The 23,883-nt window shown below is 40.8% G+C and overlaps 1 protein-coding gene across 1 annotated transcript in view; it reads right to left on the minus strand.

The window, feature by feature from the left end:
• Window positions 1-5,418: 5,418 nt before the first annotated feature.
• Window positions 5,419-23,883, minus strand: part of LOC123764962 (uncharacterized) — a 39,522-nt gene continuing 21,057 nt past the window's right edge. Inside the window, exon 5 of the mRNA XM_069332990.1 lies at window positions 5,419-17,162. Within this exon, the coding sequence (XP_069189091.1) occupies window positions 13,164-17,162 (3,999 nt within the window). The 3' untranslated portion in view covers window positions 5,419-13,163. The remainder of the gene's footprint in view (window positions 17,163-23,883) is intronic.

Consider the following 23,883-nt stretch of genomic DNA (forward strand, 5'->3'; position numbering starts at 1 on the left):
TAGATTTAACGTTAAATTAACGTAGACTTGACGTTGAATTAACGTAGATTCATTGCCTAACCAACGCCACTCTTAAATGTTTTGCCTAGTCCATCATCGCAACAAATGATCGCGCTCAACCTTGCGTCCCAACCCGGCCTGCATGACGCCGGGCCGCAGCACGTCCGCCCTTATAATGGTTCCCATAGTCCGAGGACAGGGATTAAGGCCGTCACTGACCTTTTCAAGGTCCCTCTTAGGGCTAGGTCGTCACTGGGCCTCCTCGGATCCAACCCACAACACGTGTAATTAAACTCACTCGAAAACTTACTTGTTGCGTTTAGGGTTTAATTAAAGGTATAGGGTTTATTGTTAGGGGTCACGGTAATGTTAAATAATGTAATACTGTGAATAGATTGATTGATGAAGATTAAGCCACCCAAAAGGTGGCACGGGCATGAATAGCCTGTAAGTGGTGGCCCTTTATAAGCCATTACCAGTATCAAGAGCTGATACTGGAGATCTGTGGAGGTGCGAATGCATCCTGCATGACGGGAGATGTCTCCCTTGTGAATGTGTTATGATGAAGATGAAGCCACCGAAAAGGTGGCACGGGCATGAATAGCCCGTAAGTGGTGGCTCTTTTGAGCCATCACCAGTATCAATAGATGAGACTGGAGATCTGTGGAGGTGCGACTGCACCCTGCGTGACGGGAGATGTCTCCCGTCCGGCATACTGTGAATAGATTATTAATGAATATAAGTTAACAATATAACACAGCTCATCAAAGCTGTAATTTGCTGCTACATTTAATTATTTGGGTTTCGTTATGTCATTATATTCCTCTAACATTTTCAGTAAACACTCACAGGATGAGTAATGCGGGTGCAAAATAAATTAACTACACTCGACCCTCCACGACACTTTGTGGCACCCCCCTCCACGACACTTGTGTGGCACCCCCCTCCACGACACTTTGTGTGGCACCCCCCTCCACGACACTTGTGTGGCACCACCCTCCACGACACTTGTGTGGCACCACCCTCCACGACACTTGTGTGGCACCGCCCTCCACGACACTTGTGTGGCACCGCCCTCCACGACACTTGTGTGGCACCGCCCTCCACGACACTTGTGTGGCACCGCCCTCCACGACACTTGTGTGGCACCCCCAACCTGCTCCCCTCTACAGCACCTGACACATGGGTCAGCACACAAGACGAGCGTGGCAGCACCAGCCCCTCCACATAAACAATGGTACACCATATATATGGTATATATATATATATATATATATATATATATATATATATGCAAACAAGCCTGAATGGTCCCCAGGACTATATACAACTGAAAACTCACACCCCAGAAGTGACTCGAACCCATACTCCCACAACTGGTATGTACAGGGACGCCTTAATCCGCTTGACCATCACGACCGGACATAAAGGAAGTGATAGCCGAGGCTATATGAACCACTTCACCGCCGGCACTCGGATGGTAATCTTGGGCATAGCATTTTATCAAATCACCTCATTCTTTGGGGCACACGTGAGGAACACAAATGCAAACAAGCCTGAATGGTCCCCAGGACTATATACAACTGAAAACTCACACCCCAGAAGTGACTCGAACCCATACTCCCACAACTGGTATGTACAGGGACGCCTTAATCCGCTTGACCATCACGACCGGACATAAAGGAAGTGATAGCCGAGGCTATATGAACCACTTCCCCGCCGGCACTCGGATGGTAATCTTGGGCATAGCATTTTATCAAATCACCTCATTCTTTGGGGCACACGTGAGGAACACAAATGCAAACAAGCCTGAATGGTCCCCAGGACTATATACAACTGAAAACTCACACCCCAGAAGTGACTCGAACCCATACTCCCACAACTGGTATGTACAGGGACGCCTTAATCCGCTTGACCATCACGACCGGACATAAAGGAAGTGATAGCCGAGGCTATATGAACCACTTCCCCGCCGGCACTCGGATGGTAATCTTGGGCATAGCATTTTATCAAATCACCTCATTCTTTGGGGCACACGTGAGGAACACAAATGCAAACAAGCCTGAATGGTCCCCAGGACTATATACAACTGAAAACTCACACCCCAGAAGTGACTCGAACCCATACTCCCACAACTGGTATGTACAGGGACGCCTTAATCCGCTTGACCATCACGACCGGACATAAAGGAAGTGATAGCCGAGGCTATATGAACCACTTCCCCGCCGGCACTCGGATGGTAATCTTGGGCATAGCATTTTATCAAATCACCTCATTCTTTGGGGTGTGAGTTTTCAGTTGTATATAGTCCTGGGGACCATTCAGGCTTGTTTGCATTTGTGTTCCTCACGTGTGCCCCAAAGAATGAGGTGATTTGATAAAATGCTATGCCCAAGATTACCATCCGAGTGCCGGCGGGGAAGTGGTTCATATAGCCTCGGCTATCACTTCCTTTATGTCCGGTCGTGATGGTCAAGCGGATTAAGGCGTCCCTGTACATACCAGTTGTGGGAGTATGGGTTCGAGTCACTTCTGGGGTGTGAGTTTTCAGTTGTATATAGTCCTGGGGACCATTCAGGCTTGTTTGCATTTGTGTTCCTCACGTGTGCCCCAAAGAATGAGGTGATTTGATAAAATGCTATGCCCAAGATTACCATCCGAGTGCCGGCGGGGAAGTGGTTCATATAGCCTCGGCTATCACTTCCTTTATGTCCGGTCGTGATGGTCAAGCGGATTAAGGCGTCCCTGTACATACCAGTTGTGGGAGTATGGGTTCGAGTCACTTCTGGGGTGTGAGTTTTCAGTTGTATATAGTCCTGGGGACCATTCAGGCTTATTTGCATTTGTGTTCCTCACGTGTGCCCCAAAGAATGAGGTGATTTGATAAAATGCTATGCCCAAGATTACCATCCGAGTGCCGGCGGGGAAGTGGTTCATATAGCCTCGGCTATCACTTCCTTTATGTCCGGTCGTGATGGTCAAGCGGATTAAGGCGTCCCTGTACATACCAGTTGTGGGAGTATGGGTTCGAGTCACTTCTGGGGTGTGAGTTTTCAGTTGTATATAGTCCTGGGGACCATTCAGGCTTGTTTGCATTTGTGTTCCTCACGTGTGCCCCAAAGAATGAGGTGATTTGATAAAATGCTATGCCCAAGATTACCATCCGAGTGCCGGCGGGGAAGTGGTTCATATAGCCTCGGCTATCACTTCCTTTATGTCCGGTCGTGATGGTCAAGCGGATTAAGGCGTCCCTGTACATACCAGTTGTGGGAGTATGGGTTCGAGTCACTTCTGGGGTGTGAGTTTTCAGTTGTATATAGTCCTGGGGACCATTCAGGCTTGTTTGCATTTGTGTTCCTCACGTGTGCCCCAAAGAATGAGGTGATTTGATAAAATGCTATGTCCAAGATTACCATCCGAGTGCCGGCGGGGAAGTGGTTCATATAGCCTCGGCTATCACTTCCTTTATGTCCGGTCGTGATGGTCAAGCGGATTAAGGCGTCCCTGTACATACCAGTTGTGGGAGTATGGGTTCGAGTCACTTCTGGGGTGTGAGTTTTCAGTTATATATATATATATATATATATATATATATATATATATATGTTATATTGTAAAATATATTTATTGTAAAAAATAAATATATACAGTATATTGTAAAATATATTTATTGTAAAAAATAAATATATACAGTAATATATCTTATACTGACCTTACCCAGATTGTAACCCGCATCAGTTGCCTAACTCTTAGGTACCTATTTAAATTGTTAGGTGAACAGTATCAGCAAGTGAAAGAAATCGTGCCCAAACGTTTCTGTCATGCCACAAACATCAAACCGGGGACGTGTCGGATGTGAAATGTGCGAGGTGACCAGCGCGCCACAGCTCCGTGTGTGCCAGATGTCACGTTTGCGTGCAGTCGGAGGGTAAGGTGTCGTAATGTGTAATGTTCAACAATTCTCCCTTCCACTGGTTGATGAGGGGGAGGGGAGGTGGTGGAGGGGAAGGGGGTGAAAGGGGAGGAGGGTGGAGAGGGACGGGAAGGGAATTATCAAGGGAAAGCGTCAAGCAAAGTCAAGCCAAACTGGGAAGAAACCTCTTCCCAGTGCTATATAGCACTGAGAAAAGGTCAGGATAAGGCTTGGGGATGGGACGGGGAAAAGGAATGGTGCCCAACCACTTGGACGGTCGGGGATTGAACGCCGACCTGCATAAAGAGAGACCGTCGCTCTACCGTCCAGCCCAAGTGGTTGGGTGGGTGGAGAGGGAGCGAGAGTGAAGGGGTGGGGGATTGTGGGAAGGAGGGATAGTTGATGGACGGGAGGATGGTAGATGGGTTAAGTGTTCGTGCTAAGAAGCAGGAAATTACTTAGGCGTTCTAGTATATAATTAACAAATCTCCAGAAGTCATGCAATATGCATGAGAGACGAATGTATACTTAATATTAATAACAGAAGCCGGTGAGACGCAGTGTCCTACAGCGTATCATACCGGATCAGAAATTCTAGGTAACTTACCAGGTTTCTGTAAAGCACTTAACAGATATCCACACTCCAATTTTTACGTTATACCCGCCCACACTCAGGTGCGTGTGTGGGTTCCCCACTGTCTTCCTACCATGCCACTGGTGAAGAAATTGTAGTTTTGTGAATATGAAGGGGGATGGGGGAAGGCTAAGAGGGGCAGTCAATGTGAATATGATGAAACAAGGATTCAGTGTGAAGAAGAGAAGTAAATAATTATCAAAAAAGGCACAAAGCCGGGTGAAGAAGAAAAGATTGTGTGAAGTAGAAAAGATTGTGTGTGAAGGAGAGGATTGTGTGAAGGAGAGGATTGTGTGTGAAGGAGAGGATTGTGTGTGAAGAGAGGATTGAACATAAAACGGTGTACAGGATGAGAGTTGACAAGGCTAGGTGGCTACAGTTTGTTTAAAATTAAGTTTTTGTTATGATAACTCACAAGGTGCACTGTACACTTCATATTTGGAGATGGGGGGCATTGGTTTGTAGGTATTTTCTAAAGTGTGTTTGTGTCGAATCCTTATGATGCAACATAGTGTGCAAGACATGGTGAACAGAAGAGGCATTTTTAAATGTCTTTTGCATTCTTTTCTTATACTACTCATCTTTTTCTCTGGGCTGATGCCTCTCCACCCAATAATAGTTGTTAACTGGATAATGATGATGATGAGTTGTAACAAACGATATTATTTAGTGATTTAACAAGGAAGGCAGATAATGTGTGTGACAGTGCTCTATGTATTTGAACTCCTCAGGGTAATTTGTTTACTAATTACTTACTGTGAGAGGTTTTGTAACCTTATTTATGGAAATGCTTTTGTATATAGGCAGTACAGGTAATAAAACAATTGTTATTTTCATTTAGTTATGACAGAATTTGGTAATAACAAATAAATGTTATTAAATATTTTATTGATAGACAAAGTACATTAGTTGCATTACAAAAAGAGTTACCAGAGTAGTACAGTTACATATTTTTTCAGCATTAGCATTGTCATTACCGATAAATTATATATATTTCATGCATATATAGAAAGCATATCAGTTTATCTTCTTTTGCTTATTTGCATCAGTAGATCAAATAAAATACAATTTTCATTATTATAATGTATGAATAGTAATTATAATGAGTATATGGAAGTTAGAGCTATGGAAACTAAAACTACAAGAAAATATCAATAAAAATAATAAAAATCTGACACACATTTCAGGGAATAAAAATTCCAATTCCATAAAAAGATGGCAATAAATTCTCTAATGCCCAGCACAGGCAGTAGTGGTAAAGCAAAAACATATAATAATAAGTGTTAGATTTTAAGGTGTGATGTTTTGCGTTGGGGTCGTTACTGGTCAACCTTCACATCATTATGGCTAACGATATACTGTATTGTATTGTATTAAAATTATCATAAACTTATAAAATACATCTCATTAACAAAATAATTCAATAATGATTTGAAAAAAAAACAATTACCTAGCATTCAAATCTAATAAAAGAATTTTAAACAATATAAGTAGGTTAAAAAAAAACACTTCATAAAAAATATTACTAACAATTTTAGCAGGTTTTTAAGCCTACATCTATCACAACCAAAATTCCTTGCACTGATTATGATCTCTCAATCAAGTGTGCTGAAAGTTTTGTTTACAATCAATAAATCTGAATTTTTGGTTCTTTTTCTACACACCAGCATGGCAAAATTATATGATAAACATAATACAATTGTTAAATCTTTACATATGATACAAGATATAAATCTTAAATTATTTTCATTTAATAAAATCCTGTAAATATTTACCTATAAATTTGCCTTGCTAATACCTGGATACCTTGATGCAAGATCCTTGACTCCTAATTTACAAAGATATAAACAATGGAAGGAGCACACATACAAATTTCAGATGTCACCGATACAATGACATCCAGCAACCAGGTCTACTGAAAGAAAGTACTATAGACAAGAGTAAGAGCCCACCTGGGGCCTACCTGTTCATGAACTATATGCAAAAAGAGGCTTATAAAATCTAGGTTACCAGCAACTCCCTCACACAACCTCACAAATATAATATGTAAAACTGAACAGAAATTTGTACACGTAATAAAGTATTGCCAATTAGCTTTGGTAAACCTAAACCCTGCACAGATATAATGCTTCTATATCAAGAACGTTTTAAAGAAAATAAAGAACTACATGCAAAGCAAATATAATATATAATGTATAATAATAATAATAATAATAATAATAATAATAATAATAATCTCCTTCATAGAAATAACACTATAAACTCTTAGTGACTTCATGAAACACTGACCATGGAAAGATAATAATTGGCCGAATGACAGTTGGCATCGTGAACGAGACAATTCCAAATCCCTCATCAGACAACCACCAAGGGCTTATGATGCAATAAAATTATCTTGTGCTAATAAAGTGGCACAAACACACACCTTACAATAAGTTTAAAGTAGTGTCTTCTCATTGTTATATTGCAATAATAAAATAGGAAAGCTTTGCAACTCTTAAATATTTAATTCGTCTGATGTTTGGGGTTGGATAAGGCTCGAACAAACCATTGCTGACATCACGGCTAAATGAATGTATCACAAGCTAAGGTTACAAAAGAAAATATTGGCCGCAGCCTAACACAAGCAAAGACAACTCTGACTTGTGGTCAAGACAACAAGAGCCCAGGTTCCCTCCAAGGCAGCTGCATCAACTCACAACACCACTAACCACCGAAGCACTTCACAATTTCCATTTACAAGAAATTTGTCCTGTAATAATATAAGGACCCAAAAAAGCCAAATACAGTTCAATCTGTAAGTCTAACAGTTTTATAAAAGAAAATGGTGGTCAAATGCCTCAAATATTTCCAACACTAAAATATCCCCCCTCCCATATACATCTGGTTTCTGAGTTATATTTATGCTTATTTCACAGTAGAAAAGTATGAAATCTGCATAAAATACTTTGTCTTGCACAGCAAACACATTGGCTATTTGAGAATAACAGAGGCATTGACGTGATAAATGTGTGGTTGATGTCACTATAAGGCTGAGGGATGATATGCCACAACCTATGCATCTCAACCTTCATGGCTGGTGTGGGCACGATTTTCCTGTCTTGCCACCACCCAGAGAAAACTTTGACACTCAGGGAAGAACTCACCACAATGGTCCGGGTTACTCCCCGCCACAGCCCTTGTGGGGGGTCAAGGCTAACAGAACAAGCACCCAATTTATGAGAGACTAATAGCATACGTTTAATCAGAAATTGAAAACTGACAATATTCCAAAATGTGATTATTTAACACAGAAATTATTGTACTTGGTATTCCTGCAGCAAATTTAATGTTGTGTTATCTTTTATTAACTTGGGAAGTGGAAATGTATCTTAAAATATGCTAAATATAAATGGGGCACTTTTCCAAGGAGCCACAGAAGACCCTGCTGCTGCAGCGAGGATCATGTCCCACACACTGCAGGGAGAGACAATATTGTGTTTACAGTTTTCCTGAATTATCTGTGGGGCCTGAACAAAGAAATGAGACGTTGAGGGATAACTTGGATTTGTGCCTACACACCACATTTGGCACAAGATATAGTTCATAAGGGGGATACACCACCCTGTAACCTAAGGCTGATTCACATAGGGATGCAAGATCAAGGAAGCCCTCAATGCTGTACATCTAGGGGGGTTCCTCACATGACTGTTAACTAAGCAAAGACCCGTACAGTAAATCTCTTAGCAGTAATAGACTGCAGGAGTGTTTATAACAATAAGCATATGTATTTATGTACATATGGATATGTGCAAATGTGTATTATGTATATATATTTGAACACGTACTAACCTAGTTGTGAGCACATGTTTAAATACATATTACGTAATACACATTTGCACATATCCATATCCATTACATGTGTATGTGTATGCTTGTCTATGTGAAGTATGTTCACAGTGTATTTCAATCTGTATGGTATAAGTGAAGTACAATACAGTATGTATGTTGTGTGCCTGAATATGTTCATGATGTGTGTGAAGTATATGTGGTGTGTGACATGTAATTACCTAAGCATGGTTACAGGATGAAAGCTATGTTCATATTTGTGTGTGTTTTTGTGTGTGTGTTTACTATTTGTGCCTGCAGGATCGAGCTGTTAGCTCTTGGTCCCGGGCTTTCTAACCTTCAATTATCTAATGCCCTATTCTTCAACCTACGGTCTGTGGAAATTTCCTGGAGGTCTGCAAAAATTTTGCCCGAATCATGTAGCCGCTACATGATTCAGATACATCAGGACACTGCTGTCGACAATGATTCACCTGAAGTATAGGTGAATTGTGTGGCTGCCGAATGCTAGTACTGTACTGTATTGCGCCAGCTCACTTGTCGACAACATGCCGCAAAAAGTCTTATTTTATAGTGCTTGTGTGTATTATTACCACTCAAAAAAGAATATCCATCTCCGAGTTATAAAACTATCAAATTCTTGGCCATTATTTTTACTTCCTATTTGAGTGAAAAGACTTTTTCAGCCATGTCAGTAATAAAAACCAAACAGAGAAATTAAATAGATGTTAATGCAGTGCCTCAACTCTCAGAAACAATGATGCAGCCTGAATATATCAAGTTTTCTAACAAAGAAGCAGCAGCAGATGTTGCACTAAAGTTTGTGATTTTATAATATTAGATTTAATTAATCAAATACTACTTACATTGATTTTTATTTGTGTTAGCCTTCGACCGGTCTGTGAAATATTTTCCCCGTTTTTGCCAGTCCGCAGGTGTAAAAAGGTTGAAGAATGCTGATCTAATGTACTGACTCCCAACCTATTTTTCCTCTATCATATCTACTATATATTTCTTTCTCACACACACACACATCCCCAGGGTGCAGCCTATAGTAGCTGTCTAATTCACAGGTTCCTATTTACTGCTACGTGGACAGAACATCAGGTGAAAGAAACTCTGCCGATTTGTTTCTGCCTCGACCGGGAATCAAACCCGAGCCCTTAGGACTACGACCCCAGAGCGCTGTTTGCTTGCCTGCAAGTACCTGTGTGCATGCATGCATGTGTGAATAGTGTGTGTATTCATTTTTATATGATGTGTGTGTGTGCATTCATTTGTATATAGTCTGTGTGCAAGTGTGTTTATGCATGCATTTATACTGTACATACATGCATGATATCATGTGTCCATGAATGTGTGTACATGTGTGCAAATATGCATGATATATACTGTGCCCATGGATATATGTACTATAGTGTGCATACATGCATGTGTATGGTGTGTGTGTATCTGCATGTATCTGCCAGATGTATGCAAATACTATTATGTTTATGTACATGCATACAGATGCATGTACATGTGTAAATATGCATGTACTCCATTCAAATGATAAAGTTCAATCCTTAATATAGAAAAACTTTTAATATTTTGATCTACCTCAAGCACACATACCACTGTATGTGTGTACAGCTTGTCAAGTTGTACCCTTCAGCTGAGTACAACATTGAGTGCCTCCTTCCCCAGCTCCCTTCACTTCTATCTGTTCTCTGTCCTTTCATAAGCTTGGCAAAAAAATCACACTACTTAACTCAATTCTGCAAATGTTCAAAAAATAACAGAATAACAGTAAAATATATTAATTTTCTTACAATGTGAACCTGCTGACCCAGAAGCATGTATTTTGACAAGCTTATGACAATAGACTTTGTATGGCAACAAATTGATGCACCGTATACATATTCCAGACCGTTTGATTCAGTCCTGAATGACTACTTAATGGTACTATAAGACATGTTAAAAGCCTTCGGCAAAAGTGCAGCATCTGCCGAGAAAACATGTGGTAATACTAAAGGCAGATCTTATTTCCATCACTGAAAGAAAAGGTTCACATTTAACAGACACGTAAGTCATATGCCTCTTTCTCTTTACTAACACCAACAAATGATTTAAAAACATATTCTTTGATTAAAATTACTTCAGTTGCTACATCTATAAAAAATTCATGTAAAATACATTTAGATCCTATACCAAAATGTAAGGGATACCCAATATTATATTCATTCATTGGTGGGTGGCAGCGCAGAGAAAATGTGCACCTACTGTAAATATGCCTTTTAGATATGACCTTAAAAATTATATCAGGTAATTAAGTAAAATTGTCATGTATGGCAGAACGGACCCCACAGTCATTTTATCCCTCAAAAGAAACTACTCGCATTAAACACACACAGCAGACACACTCAAATAATCTCAAAGAGGCCATAATCCATCTCTATAAACACATGCATGCAAAAACTCCTCAAACAAGAAAGCCTTCTCAAAGGTTGCCACTATATGCGATTGAATGATATATATATATGAATACTATCAGTTCTACACACTATAATCTTATTAATTATATAAAGTAATAAAGAGGCATTGCATATGCAGTTTCATTTTAGTTCTTAAAATTCTTACAGGTACTAGGGGTTCTAAAATTTTTGCACAGTAGAAGTTAAAAACCTTAAATTAAGAAAAAATATGCTCAAGACAGGAAAGACACTTAGAAGGTGAAACCAGCAAATTGCATCCAAAAATGTGTCACGGTCAGTTGTTCAGAGCCTTGGGGGACCCGTCTAGTACATCAACAACTCGAAATTCAGAGCATCAAACAACGATGCCGGGCACTTTACATCCTGTGTAGCTGATAAGCAGTAAGCAATTTGCTTATAAAATTCCTGGATATGTTATTTATGTGTATTGAGGAACGATAAAGTGGCCAATAACGATGAATGGTAGTGATCTATAGTCTACTTCTGTTTTCAGAACAAAGCACTTAATGAAAAAAATGACACTCACTCCTGTACAATACAGCAATGTTTTGATTGTAAGCAATATATAGAAAAAAATAAATGCTTCTTTGGATCTGGATAAATCACCTCCACTGTGAGAACAAAGTGTCAAGCAAATGTATTACACATTCTGAAACAAATACCAGAGGAAGCATCATTACAAAATTATATGTTTCTGGATTTTAATATTTTAAGAAATTTACTGTTGTGTTACTTAATATATATATATATATATCAATGTTTGTCTTGTAGCTCTACTTTCTCTAAGTTCAATTGTGTCACTACTGTGTTTTATTGACTGGTAGACGGAGTGTTGATGAGGATCAACTTTCCCTGAGTTGGAGCGGGTAGCTGAGCCCTAATGAGCCTCCCCTGCAAGGATGTTCCGACCTTGTTACAAACCCAGTGTGTAATGTCAAGGAAGCACCAGCCCATTCCTGCTATCATACCAAATTCTCTGCTTACACAACAAATATCACATCTTAACATTTGCATTAACTTATCTTCTTTAATTTTAATGAAATGCAAGTTCCTAAAATATTTGATTACATGGTGCTTTGTTTAAACTTCTTCAATAGAGCAAATTAATTGAATATACCCGAGTCTCTCGTTCCATCACTGCACACAAAGACTCCGTACAACAGTGTGGTGTAAGGACCTGGACAATCACAACTAAACACCTGTAGAATTCTTAACCATTCTTTCTAAAGCCATCAGATCAAATACCCCTAAGCAAATACAAACCATAACCAAGAACATTAGATGGTAATGCAAGAAGCTTAATACAGTACTTGTGTGTAAGAAGCTTAGATCATCAACATCTTGTGAACATGCTGTTAGTTATGATAAAAGCTTGCAGGGGTCCATTAAAGCTGTTTCCAGGAGCTGAAAAAGCTATCCTGTTCACTAACGCTGAAGAGTCTCTCACAACAAACTATATACAGCCTAATCTCGTTTGCTCGACTAAATTCTACAGTAGAAAATTTCCCACTGTAAAACTAGATACTGCATTTGGGAGTTTATGAAGCAAAACTCTCAACTTGTGTAAGACAGAGTAGGCAAGAACAATGGCAACAATATAAGGGCAGCATTAGTGAAATGCCATAAAATCTCTCCAGTTCTTTGGGAAACACTTGACACCCACCACCATTAGTTTAATTACGATGGAGACTTTCTTAAAATATGTGGGTGATTAGTGTTTTATATCTAATTAAAGAAACAAGATGCTAGAGGCATCACTGATGTTGAGAATGTTTGCATCATCAGCATTTGAAGTGCTGATGATGCTTTTCAAGAAAGCCCTGACTATGCAGTAGAGCATTATGAAGTGGAAGCCTTGCTGCATCACTTACTTTAATAAAATATATAAAATAATGACTCATAATACTTCTCTCCTGCACATAAAAACACCAAGTTAAATTTTGCCATTAGAAATACATTAGGTAAGCTATTTAAAGTTATTCTACAATCAAAAATACTTTTTCTTCAGAGATGTATTGAAATTGCATCCTTGTAGTTTGTCGAACAAACGATGACTGACTTTTAACCTTTAATATCTGCAGCACTCTATCACCTGAACATTTGACCACCACAACCAGTAACTCCACAACACAATGCTGGTTTAATATTCATAGTATGATTTGCTACATTTGGGGCATGTGAAAAATAGTGAAATCATAGAGCATCAACTCGGCTATCTCGTGCCTCTTTCTGTTTTTCAATTTTATTTCTTAATGATATTTGGAAGAAACACCAAGGTAGGGTTTAGAAAGGCTTCACTGTGCATTTAAGCTCATCAATTCACTCTTAAATTTGTTTCTGGAGACTCTTGAGGAAGAGTTTTTGATTCTAGCTCAGAGAGATGCTCAATCTCCTCCTCCAACTTTATAAGCTCTTCTTCTTCATCATCATCATCTGCATCCTCTATATTTGCTTTTTCTCTACCTTTGGTATCTTCAGCCACTCTTGTTCCCTCTGTGTCTCCACCAAACTGTGCCTTAGTATTCTTTAACCCTTTACCTTCAACTTCCTTATGCCACTCATCCTTGTTGTAAGGAGAGTCTGGATTGTAGTTGGGTGAATATGGTTCTTCCTTTGGCTCGCACAGCTGAACAATAGGTTCAAGATTCGGTCCTTCTGTCCCTTCTTCTCCATCTTCTGTCTCATCATCACCATCATCTAACTCCTCATCCTGTGCTCCCTCTTCTCTTTCAGACTTCATTAAATATTTTGATTCTCTAAGTATCTTGATTTTAAGGCTTTTGATAGGGTGACGCTTCTTTTTATGAGTCTTCAAGCAACGTTTAAGCCTGAACATTGCTGGGCATTCGTCACATTTGATTCTACGCCTTCCCTGCCCCGGCCCCTTTCCATGCATTCTTTGTATGTGAGTTTTTAAGTTTGATCGCTGTGCAAATCCAGCTCCACAATGATCACATTCAAAAGGTCTATCACCTGAATGTAGCTTCATATGAATTCGTAGATTGCTCATCATTGTAAATTTTGCACCACACTCAAGACAGGTATAAGGCTTAATTGCACATGGATTTTTTTTGCGACCTCTCCTTGCTGGCGTGCCTGTCTCCCCACAGTGAACTCTGTTTTTATGAGCTTTAAGGTTTGATTTTTGTGTAAATGCCTTCTCACACTGATCACATTTGTGAGGTCTTTCACCAGTGTGTGTGACAGCATGAGTTTTCAAATTAGCAATTTGTCGAAATGCAGCATCACACTGATCACATTTATATGGCCTTTCATCTGAATGTATTTTTTGATGTGTTTTCAGTGTTGACAGCTGAGTGAAGCAGGACTTGCACTGTGGACACTGGTAAGGTCGTTCACCTGTATGGATTCTTCTGTGGGCTCGAAGATTACCTTGTTGAGTAAACTTTGATCCACATACTTCACATGTGAATGGCTTTTCTCCTGTATGTCGCCACATATGGTTCTTCAGCTGAGTGCTATTCTTGAATATTTTTTCACATTCATTGCACTTGTGTACTACTGGAATACGAGGGGGTTTTGGTTCCTTAGGTTTTTTGGGTTTTGGAGGCTTGGGAGTTGAAGGCATTGGAAGCTCATGTCCTAACATTGGAGGGTAATCCTGACTGAAGGGCTTGACATCAATATATGGCTTTACTTCTAGATCATCTTCCATTCTCATATTATCACGGTGATCTCTGTCCTGGCCATCACTTATGTATTGGTTAAACTGGGAATTATAATGACTTGAGTAAAATTGATGCTGTGTTGGTGCAGGAGTGCAAGAGGGATCACCCATGGAAGATACAGATGAAACAGGAGTAGGTGGACCAAGACTATTGTGACTCAAGTCTCCTCGATACAAGGATTCTGAGTAACGAGGAGACTCAACCCGCATTGAATGTGAAGATTCTGACATCATTCGATGAGTCAAGGCATCATAATGTGAGCGCATAGGGGGCATAGGTGAATCTGGAGGAGGTAGTGCATTCATCCTCAATCCACTTGTGTTGTTTGTGTTTTCGTGATTAATACGTAGGTTCTCTGGCATAACTTGATGAGAAGGCTCAGTCACACAAAGATTTTCTGGGACCATACGAGATGCTTCAGATGTCACCCTGAGATTCTCTGGCATCAAAGAATGAGTTTGAGAATTTTCTGAACCTAAACGTAGATGATGAGGTGTGTCTGCTCCAAGCCGCATATGATGATTACCTTCAACTCCCAGATGATGATGTGGAGTTTCAGAGCCCATACGAAGGTGCTGTTGTGAAGATTCTCCACCTAATCGAAGATGCTGAGAAGCTTCCACCCCTAGTCGCATATGCTGAGACGATTCAGGTCCTACACGTAGATGTTGAGTTTCTACTCCTATTCGTATATGCTGTGGGGTTTCTGCTCCTACTCGTATATGTTGAGGAGTTTCTGCCCCAACTCGCAGATGATGAGGAGTTTCTGCCCCAACTCGCAGATGATGGGGAGTTTCTGCTCCAATTCGCATGTGCTGTGAAGTATCCATCCTACTTTGAAGATGCTGGGGAGTTTCTGATCTAACTTGAGCATGCTGCGGAGTTTCAGCCCCTACTCGTAGATGTTGAGGAGTTTCAGCCCCTACTCGTAGATGTTGAGGAGTTTCTGCCCCTAATCGAAGATGTTGAGGAGTTTCTGCCCCTAACCGAAGATGCTGAGGAGTTTCTGCCCCTAGTCGAAGATGTTGAGGAGTTTCTGTCCCTAATCGAAGATGTTGAGGAGTTTCTGCCCCTAATCGGAGATGTTGAGGCGTTTCTGCTCCTAATCGAAGATGCTGAGGTGTTTCTGCCCCTAGTCGAAGATGTTGAGGAGTTTCTGCCCCTAATCGATGATGCTGAGGAGTTTCTGCCCCTAATCGAAGATGCTGAGGAGTTTCTGCCCCTAATCGAAGATGTTGAGAAGTTTCTGCCCCTATTCGAAGATGTTGAGGAGTTTCCGCTCCTAATCGAAGATGCTGAGGAGTTTCTGCCCCTAATCGAAGATGTTGAGGAGTTTCTGCTCCTAATCGAAGATGTTGAGGAGTTTCTGCCCCTAATCGAAGATGTTGAGAAGTTTCCCCTCCTAACCGAAGATGTTGTGGAGTTTCTGCTCCTATTCGAAGGTGTTGAGGATTTTCTGTTCCTATCCGTAGATGCTGAGGCGTTTCAGCACCCCCACGAAGATGTTGAGGGGTTTCGGCACCACCTCGAAGATGTTGAGGAGTTTCTGCCCCTAATCGAAGATGTTGAGGAGTTTCTGCCCCCAGTCTAAGGTGTTGAGGAGTTTCTGCTCCTCCTCGAAGATGTAGAGGGGTTTCTGATCCTATTCGAACATGCTGGGGAGTTTCTGATCTGACTTGGAGATGTGGGGTGTCAGCTCTCACCTGTAGATGCTGAGGAGTTTCTGCACCTACACGTAAGTTTTCTGGCATTATGCATTGATTAGTTAAATCTGTTCCATATCTTAATGAATCAGACCGAATATTATCACTTGAGTAGCGTAAATTATCAGTTATCATTCTTTGGTCAGTTGGAGACCTTAAGTTTTCTTGCAAAGCTCTCTGAGAAGGGTTAAAATAATCTCTGAGGCTCTCTTGTACCATACGTTGTGCATCTGCATGACTACGGATGGACTCTTGCACAGTGCGCTGAGAAGGTTCTGAAGGGGGCCTCAAGGGATCGGACATTATACTGCGATATGGGGTCTCAGGACTTCGCACTGATTCTGATACTGGTGGACGTAAAACTTCAGCAACTAGTCTTTGAGGATCAGATTGCAGCCTTTGGAGGTCGGAAATAAGACGCTGTGCATTTGAAGCCAGCTGCTGTCGGTTAGATTCTTGTGTTCTTTGTATATCTACTTGATTTCTATACGAGTCACTTGGAGATCTCTGATATGGATCTAAATTTTGCTCTTCTGTTCGCTGCAACTCTGATCGTATTCTCTGAAGATCAGCTGGCAGGCGCTGAGATTCACTTGATTGTCTGTAAGGATCAGCTGACATTCTTTGACTATCTATGCCATATCTGTTTTGATCTAATGACTCTGCAGCCAATCTATAGGATTCTGGAAGATACCTGTGTGCCTCTGGAGGTGCCCCAGTCATAAACTTTGTCCCTGAAAACATCATATTATGTCCCAGAGCCATAAGTTGTGCACTCTGGGACATTAAACTTGAACTAGGGCTGGATATACTGGGATACGAGGCTGGGATTTGTTGGCCAGGGACGGATGACGGATGCGGAAACATTGCTCTTCCATCAAGTGCACCCGATGGTGTGCTGCTGCGACTTCCACTCTGCATCTGAGAAGAATTTTTGTATTATTATTATAAAATATTTTGCAACTAACAATTTTCATACAAAAATATTATACTATATATAATATTGTATTATATACAATATAGTACAGTATACAGAATATAATTACTGTAAATGGGGTTTCTCCAATTTCTAATATCCTCTTGATAAATTACTAAGATTCACAATGTTGCTTAAGCAAAATGTAGTAAGAAAGCTTAAGGCTGTGAACATCTTTTGTTTTCCACCAATTTTGTGTGTATGTTGGTTATTATTACTGTATAATAATAATAATAATAATAATAATAATAATAATAACATTATTATTATTATTATTATTATAATGGAATTTAAGGTGTAATCCCAAGTGCCGGGACTCCAGGCCTCCTATATATGCCTCCACGCATATAGGAGAGAAACATAGAAAACAAATGTAATTATTGTTAATCTGGTACTGCATAGGACAATGACTAACTTCTCTTACTGCACTTAAAGGTGCATGTGTGTGTGTGAAATTGAAATTTGAAAGAATCAAGGTGGCAAATTGTTATTACATATGCCCTGTGAGAAGACAGTAGCAGCAACAAGAGAGATTTTTCAGGGGGCAGGTCCCTTCAGGTTATACATTATAGTTAGTGCACTCAGAGTATAGAACAACATTTGATATGCCAGTGATTGTCTCAGCTCACCAGAGGAAAGCAACATCCAAATCTCAGTCTTGCTTCTCAAAGGTGCAGGATGCATGTGAGGATCAGAGATCAACTCACTACTGAGGCAAAACTGTCCATAAAAGTGTCACAAAAAGTGTCCAGTGGTGTGGCAACATGATGACATCATGCTCGTTTGCTAATTTTAGTTTGGGTAGTTCTGTTCACTTGTTCGGTTTTTGGTAGCAATACTTTCACCAGAATAGGGGGTTTGTTTTGGGACGCCTACCTTTCTGGGTGCCAGATCCGGTCGATGGCAGACATAGAATGCTCCCAACCACATGGGAGTTTCTATAGGTCATTGCTCCTTGTACCTCTCTTGAGGGGGGCCAGGTTCTGGCTCATGGTCCCCGGTAGGCAAGAACTCCATGCACATTGACTAATGCCAGAAAGTTATACTGTACATATCCATTCAGCCTGGATAGCTAAGGGGGGAGCCAATGGGGCTCCCCCCCCCAGAAACTAAGATTTACAGAGAAACATTTTGAAATTAATTATTTATTACTAAAATTCAGAACAGCTTAACCACCATTAAAAAAACTCAGCACCTAGCTCAATGCCCTACCACCAGCCAGCCAGTGGCTGGCTGGCTGGTGTATGCCGATTGATAAAGATTAAGCCACCCAAGAGGTGGCACGGGCATGAATAGCCCGTAATGGTGTGTGCTGACCACTCTTCATTGCTTTTTGACTCACAATACCAACTTTTGTGGTATTGGTGGTTATTATAGTGAACAAAACATGCAGATACTTATATATAACCTGTGTATATAGTGTAATAACAGCAAAACTATTTGTTTATTGTTTTATGAACATAATAATTGAATCACTAATATGCACACCATAATTTTGAGTACTGTACAGCAATGGTTCACACATTTTATTATATAAATATATCACAATACACAGTATGGAATAAAATTAAAGAAAAAAAAATGAAAAAATCAATCAGACATTTAAATAATTAGGTAATAATATCTTTGTGGCAACTCCCACCTGACAGCTGGGGGCAGAGCAGACCTAGTCTGGCGCCTGCTCTGTCTAAACTTCTTTTTTTGCCAGACTTCCCTGCCCTATTGCGCCCAAAATATGCCACCTTCGATTTTTTCCCCGTGATCAGGGAACTCAAATGAACACTTTTATATGACGAAAGAATTTTTTTTATTTTTATTTTTTGTTGCGTCTGTGAGTGCTGAAGGCCAAAAGGCCCTTAGCGACCTAAGGGTTAACCACTGTGATGGGCCGCATTTCTTGTGACATTTTAGCTGTGTGACAAAAATAAAGTGTTCCAAAAACAGTATTTGTTCTTTTGTTATTGTTAATTAGCACCCAGGAAGCACGAAAATCCAAGTACAAAGTCTCTATCTCTTGCAGTTTAGACGTAGTTGCCTGAAGAAGTTGCATTTTTGGGGTAAAAATTAGGAGATTTGCTGTATGGGAATAACTTTGTTAACCTATTTTCAATGTTTCTCACTGTACAGTATTTATTTAGTTTTTTACTCTAATAAGTTGTATCTATGTGTCAAAGATGGTGTTTATTATGTATAACTTTGAAATTATACATATATACAGATATATGTGCATAAATATATGCACACCATGCATTTATTCAATATACATATATAGATCTATATATAAGCCTAAATCTTATAATTGGACATATTACAAATTTTGCCTGAAATATATAATGGTAATCACTCACTCACTGCTGTTAAACTTTCAGTGGCTCATAGTATGGCTGCCCTGCACGTTCGTAAGGCCATGGCATTAGGATTGTTTCATAGGCCTTAGTAGCCTAGAACACACTACTAAGCCCAAAAAAGGAAAGTGAGGGACTCAGGATGTTTTTTCAAGATGGGGGATGGTTACTGGAAGTCTGAGGAAGTAAAGGTGTGCCCCCCCTTGTATGCACTGGATTTTCGATTCTTATGATATACTAACATCATTTCTTGGTTGGGGCATTTTCCGGCAAACGAGTATTCTCGGCTGGCGCAGCATAGTCGTTAATCATTCAGATAAGTGGGCTAAATTTCCTTTTGCACATTTAATTTTAGCATTTGGGGCACATGCTTTTTATGAGAAATTGAAATTGAAATAAGTTTATTGAGGTAAAATACACATAAAGGGATGAGGTAGCTCAAGCTATTCTCACCCCGTTCAGTACATCATGTTAATACATACATATACACACATCACAAACAATAAACATATTACCAAACATTCTGAGAGATAAACATATACATTTCCTCTTTTACACAAGTATTCCTTTTCATGAGTGTTCTTTGCTATCTTCTCTGCTCTAGCACTTATTTCAAGGATCCCTTAATTGGCCCTACTAGCGAAGACAGGTAACCACCATTTACCTTCCCGTTTTAAAACCATACTGTCTGTCCATTATTATTTCACCGCTTTCAGGTATTCTACCCATTTGACTTTAATTATTTTATAGGGACTTTACTACCATGCTGGTCAATGATATAGATTTATAATTTTGAGGGTCTTCCTTGTTTTTTATTCTTTAAGATTGGAACTATGACTGCTTTTTCACAATATTTACAAGGTTTCCTGTTTGTAAGGATGTTTGGAAAGTAATGTGTAGTGGGGCGATTGGATGGAATTTCCTTAGAACTCAAGGTGAGACTCCATCTGTCATGAATGCTTTATTTCCTTGAGAAGTTTTATACCTTGTCTCTAGATACTTTTAGGTACTCTATGCTGTGTTCATAAGCTGTTATTGTGGCTAGTTCTCTGAAAATCTGATTCCAGGTGAACACATTTAGCAACTGTATATTTAGTGTTTCCACATTTCCTATTCAGTCTCAGAGTCTGAATAGTAGTGTGTGTGTGTTTTGAGCCATACCTTAACACACCCCATGCGCAACCAAGTAGGACACCAGTGTAGGACACCAAATATTCAATGTAGGCCCTTAGGCTTAGGGCCTACACTGAATATTTAATGACTCATGCACTGCCTAAGGTGCCACTCTGGTGGTCAGGTCTCTTAGGGACAAACTCCCAAAAATACCAGAGAAGTAACTCAGTGCAGGGGGCAACACTAAATGAGAACCCAGGGAAGGGTCACCCTGAGCACATGTAGCTCGAAGCAGAGAAATTGTCAAGTCCTCACAAGATTGCCGGGGAAGAGCGCTACACACATGAAGCAAATACTAAAAGAATGGAATGATACACAAGGAATGGAATGGCTACTGCAGGACAAAGTTCGAAGGATAGCTAGACCTTACCTGAGAAGCAGTGTTTACCTATCAGTGACATTGGGGACGAAGGATCTAGCTTTTTATGTACTGCCTTCCAGCCATTTGTACATGGCATGGTAAGTACCCCTCTCAAATTAAAGTTTAAGTCATATTTCTTTAAAGTTGTGAATGGAATTGGCTTCAACAATCTCTTCTATCAACGTATTCCACATTCCTACCATCCATACAGGGAACAAGAGCGTCCTTACATCTCTTCAACTCGACTGCATATCCAGCTTCCACCGATGTCCTACCTCTTTTTATTTGAAATAGGTGTCCTTTATCCACTTTATATATTACCCTCAAGATCTTGTATGTAGTTATATTCCCAATGCTTGTTCTCTCCTTTAGGTTGTGAGGCTGAGTTCTCTCAACCTGTCCTCATAACTGAGGCCTCTAAATTGTGGCACTAATCTAGATAGTTCCTATTGTGACATAGTGACCTGGGGAGTACTACTTTGCGAGTCAATATCAGCAACAGGACTGACCTGTGGGTGATTGTTGGCTGGGATTTCCAGGTACTAACTGGTTTGAGCTAGTTTTGAGGAAACCAATTGTTTTGACTGAATCGTTTACAGAGTCATTTGGCTGTTTTGATGCTTCCTTTTCTATGAACTTTTGCAGTTGTCTGTATTATTTTGTTGACTTCTAGATGCTTTCCTGGTGAGAGTGATTGCAAAAATTCCCTGTTCCTTGTGCTTTTGTGATTGGGAAAGGGGGGGGGAGGCTCTGGTTCTGGCAGGCCATACAGGACTTCTGCGACTGACGTAACCAAACAGTGGTGGACCACTACACAGTGAGATAGCTTTTGGGAGCCATGAAAGGGCTTCCTCAGAAATCAAGCATTGAATGTAATGAAACTCCCTTTCCTGATATGTAATTGGTTAAAACCCTAGCAATTAAAATCATACAAGCCTCTGCAACTCGTACTGACTAAGCTAGAGCCCAGACCTAACAAGCTCTCTGTAAAGGTATGGAGAGTTTGGGGATCACAGATCTACCTAAAACTGAGAAAACTATGCAGAAAAATTAAGCAAAACAAAACAAACTAATGCTTTAAAGAAAGTAATGAACAATGAGGGAAACAGGGCAACAATTGTTTCCAAGGGGTAAAACTTTAAACCTAATGAGCAAACCAAGGGCGATCTATCCTGCCATTAGATACGTCATACGTCAGGCTGCGAGCAGCCGCGTCCAACAGCCTGGTTGATCAGTCCGGCAACCAGGAGGCCTGGTCGACGACCGGGCCGCGGGGACGCTAAGCCCCGGAAGCACCTCAAGGTAACCTCAAGGTAGATGGCAGGATAGATCACCTTGGGTCCCAGACTGCCATCTACCTCACTCACAAGCCACAACTTATTGAAGCCTAAAATTCCCATGGAAATGAATGGGAACAGGGTGGGACAGGGAGGTACCGAGGGCTTTTCAGAAAAGAACATTTCATTAAATTTAACATTTAATTTCAGTAGCTACCCAGTGTTGAACCCCCCCCCCCCCAAGTGTCTCTAAGGAAAGAACAATGTTTCTGAAAAGGAACATAAGATGATCAGAGATGACGGCAGAGGAACAGGGCCTGGAGTTAAACGAGCATCAACTGTGTCAGGTATGCAAGTGCCACACAGGTGCTGCTTGGCTATGGAACACCAATAAGTTGGCCTGTCATAAATTAACCTCCAAGCCTGGATAGTAGCCATGGAATTACAACAATTCTGACATATCCATTATAGCTAGAATGATACTCTGCCACTGCCTTAAGAGCTCTATGCCCATGGTTACAGCATTGGCATACAGTGGGACCTCAAGACCATGATATTTGAGCCTGTTTACATAGTCAAGCTAAGATCAATGGCATAGTTGCAATTTTAGGAGCAGTTCCTTCCCATCTAGGTGGGCACCAATTTGACAGAGAAGTGTTCTTTACTGTGTTCTCTGCTGAGATGACTAAGCCTATGTCCCGCCATATCCAAAATCTGTATGTAGAGACCCACACTGATAGGTCAGTGTGGGTCTCAAGAAACCTGGTGCAATTCTTCAGGCTTAGTTATAAAGTTACCACTGGAGAACTACGGAGGGAACTTTTGGAAGAACAAAATATCCGCACTGAGTGTAATGAAACGCCATTTTCTGGGTGAGACCTGGAGGCTCCCCGGAGCTATCCAGGCTGATGTGTATATCATTAGACTTTGGCATCAGTCGGTGTGTATGGCATTCTAGGCCTACTGGCAACCAAAACGGGAGCCCCAGACCCACCACGCCGGTGATCCACCCTCCAGTTCGAGGCTGGATGTCAAAAAAGACACTAAAAAAAAAAAAAAAAAAAACGCCGACCAGGGAGGCTCCAGCTCTCACCCCGAAAATGGTGTTTCATTACATTCAATGCTGGTTTTCTGGGGGAGCCCCTTCGGCTCCCTGGAGCTAAATAACCAAAGACAAAAACTAGAGGGACTTATCTGGGAGGCAGTCGGAGCTCGCACCTCAACTCGAAGTCGAGAAAACAGGCTGCAACCGCCGACCCAAAACGACACAGGCCCGACTAGGCAAAGGAACATTTACGAGGTTGCGTGCAGCTAGGACCCCATTCGAACGCCAAAACCCAGTGCCCGAATGTCAGCCCAGGACATGTTACCAAAGACGGCAGCCAACGCAGCAAACTTACGAATGCCATGGGCACGGGGACAGACCGCAGGCTGGCTAGGCCGAATAACTCTGCAGATGACCTGAGAGACCCGAACCCTAGAACAGGGAAGAAGGGAAACCGGATCAACC

The sequence above is a fragment of the Procambarus clarkii genome, chromosome 29, assembly GCF_040958095.1.
Source record: "Procambarus clarkii isolate CNS0578487 chromosome 29, FALCON_Pclarkii_2.0, whole genome shotgun sequence".
Classification (NCBI taxonomy): Eukaryota; Metazoa; Arthropoda; class Malacostraca; order Decapoda; family Cambaridae; genus Procambarus; species Procambarus clarkii.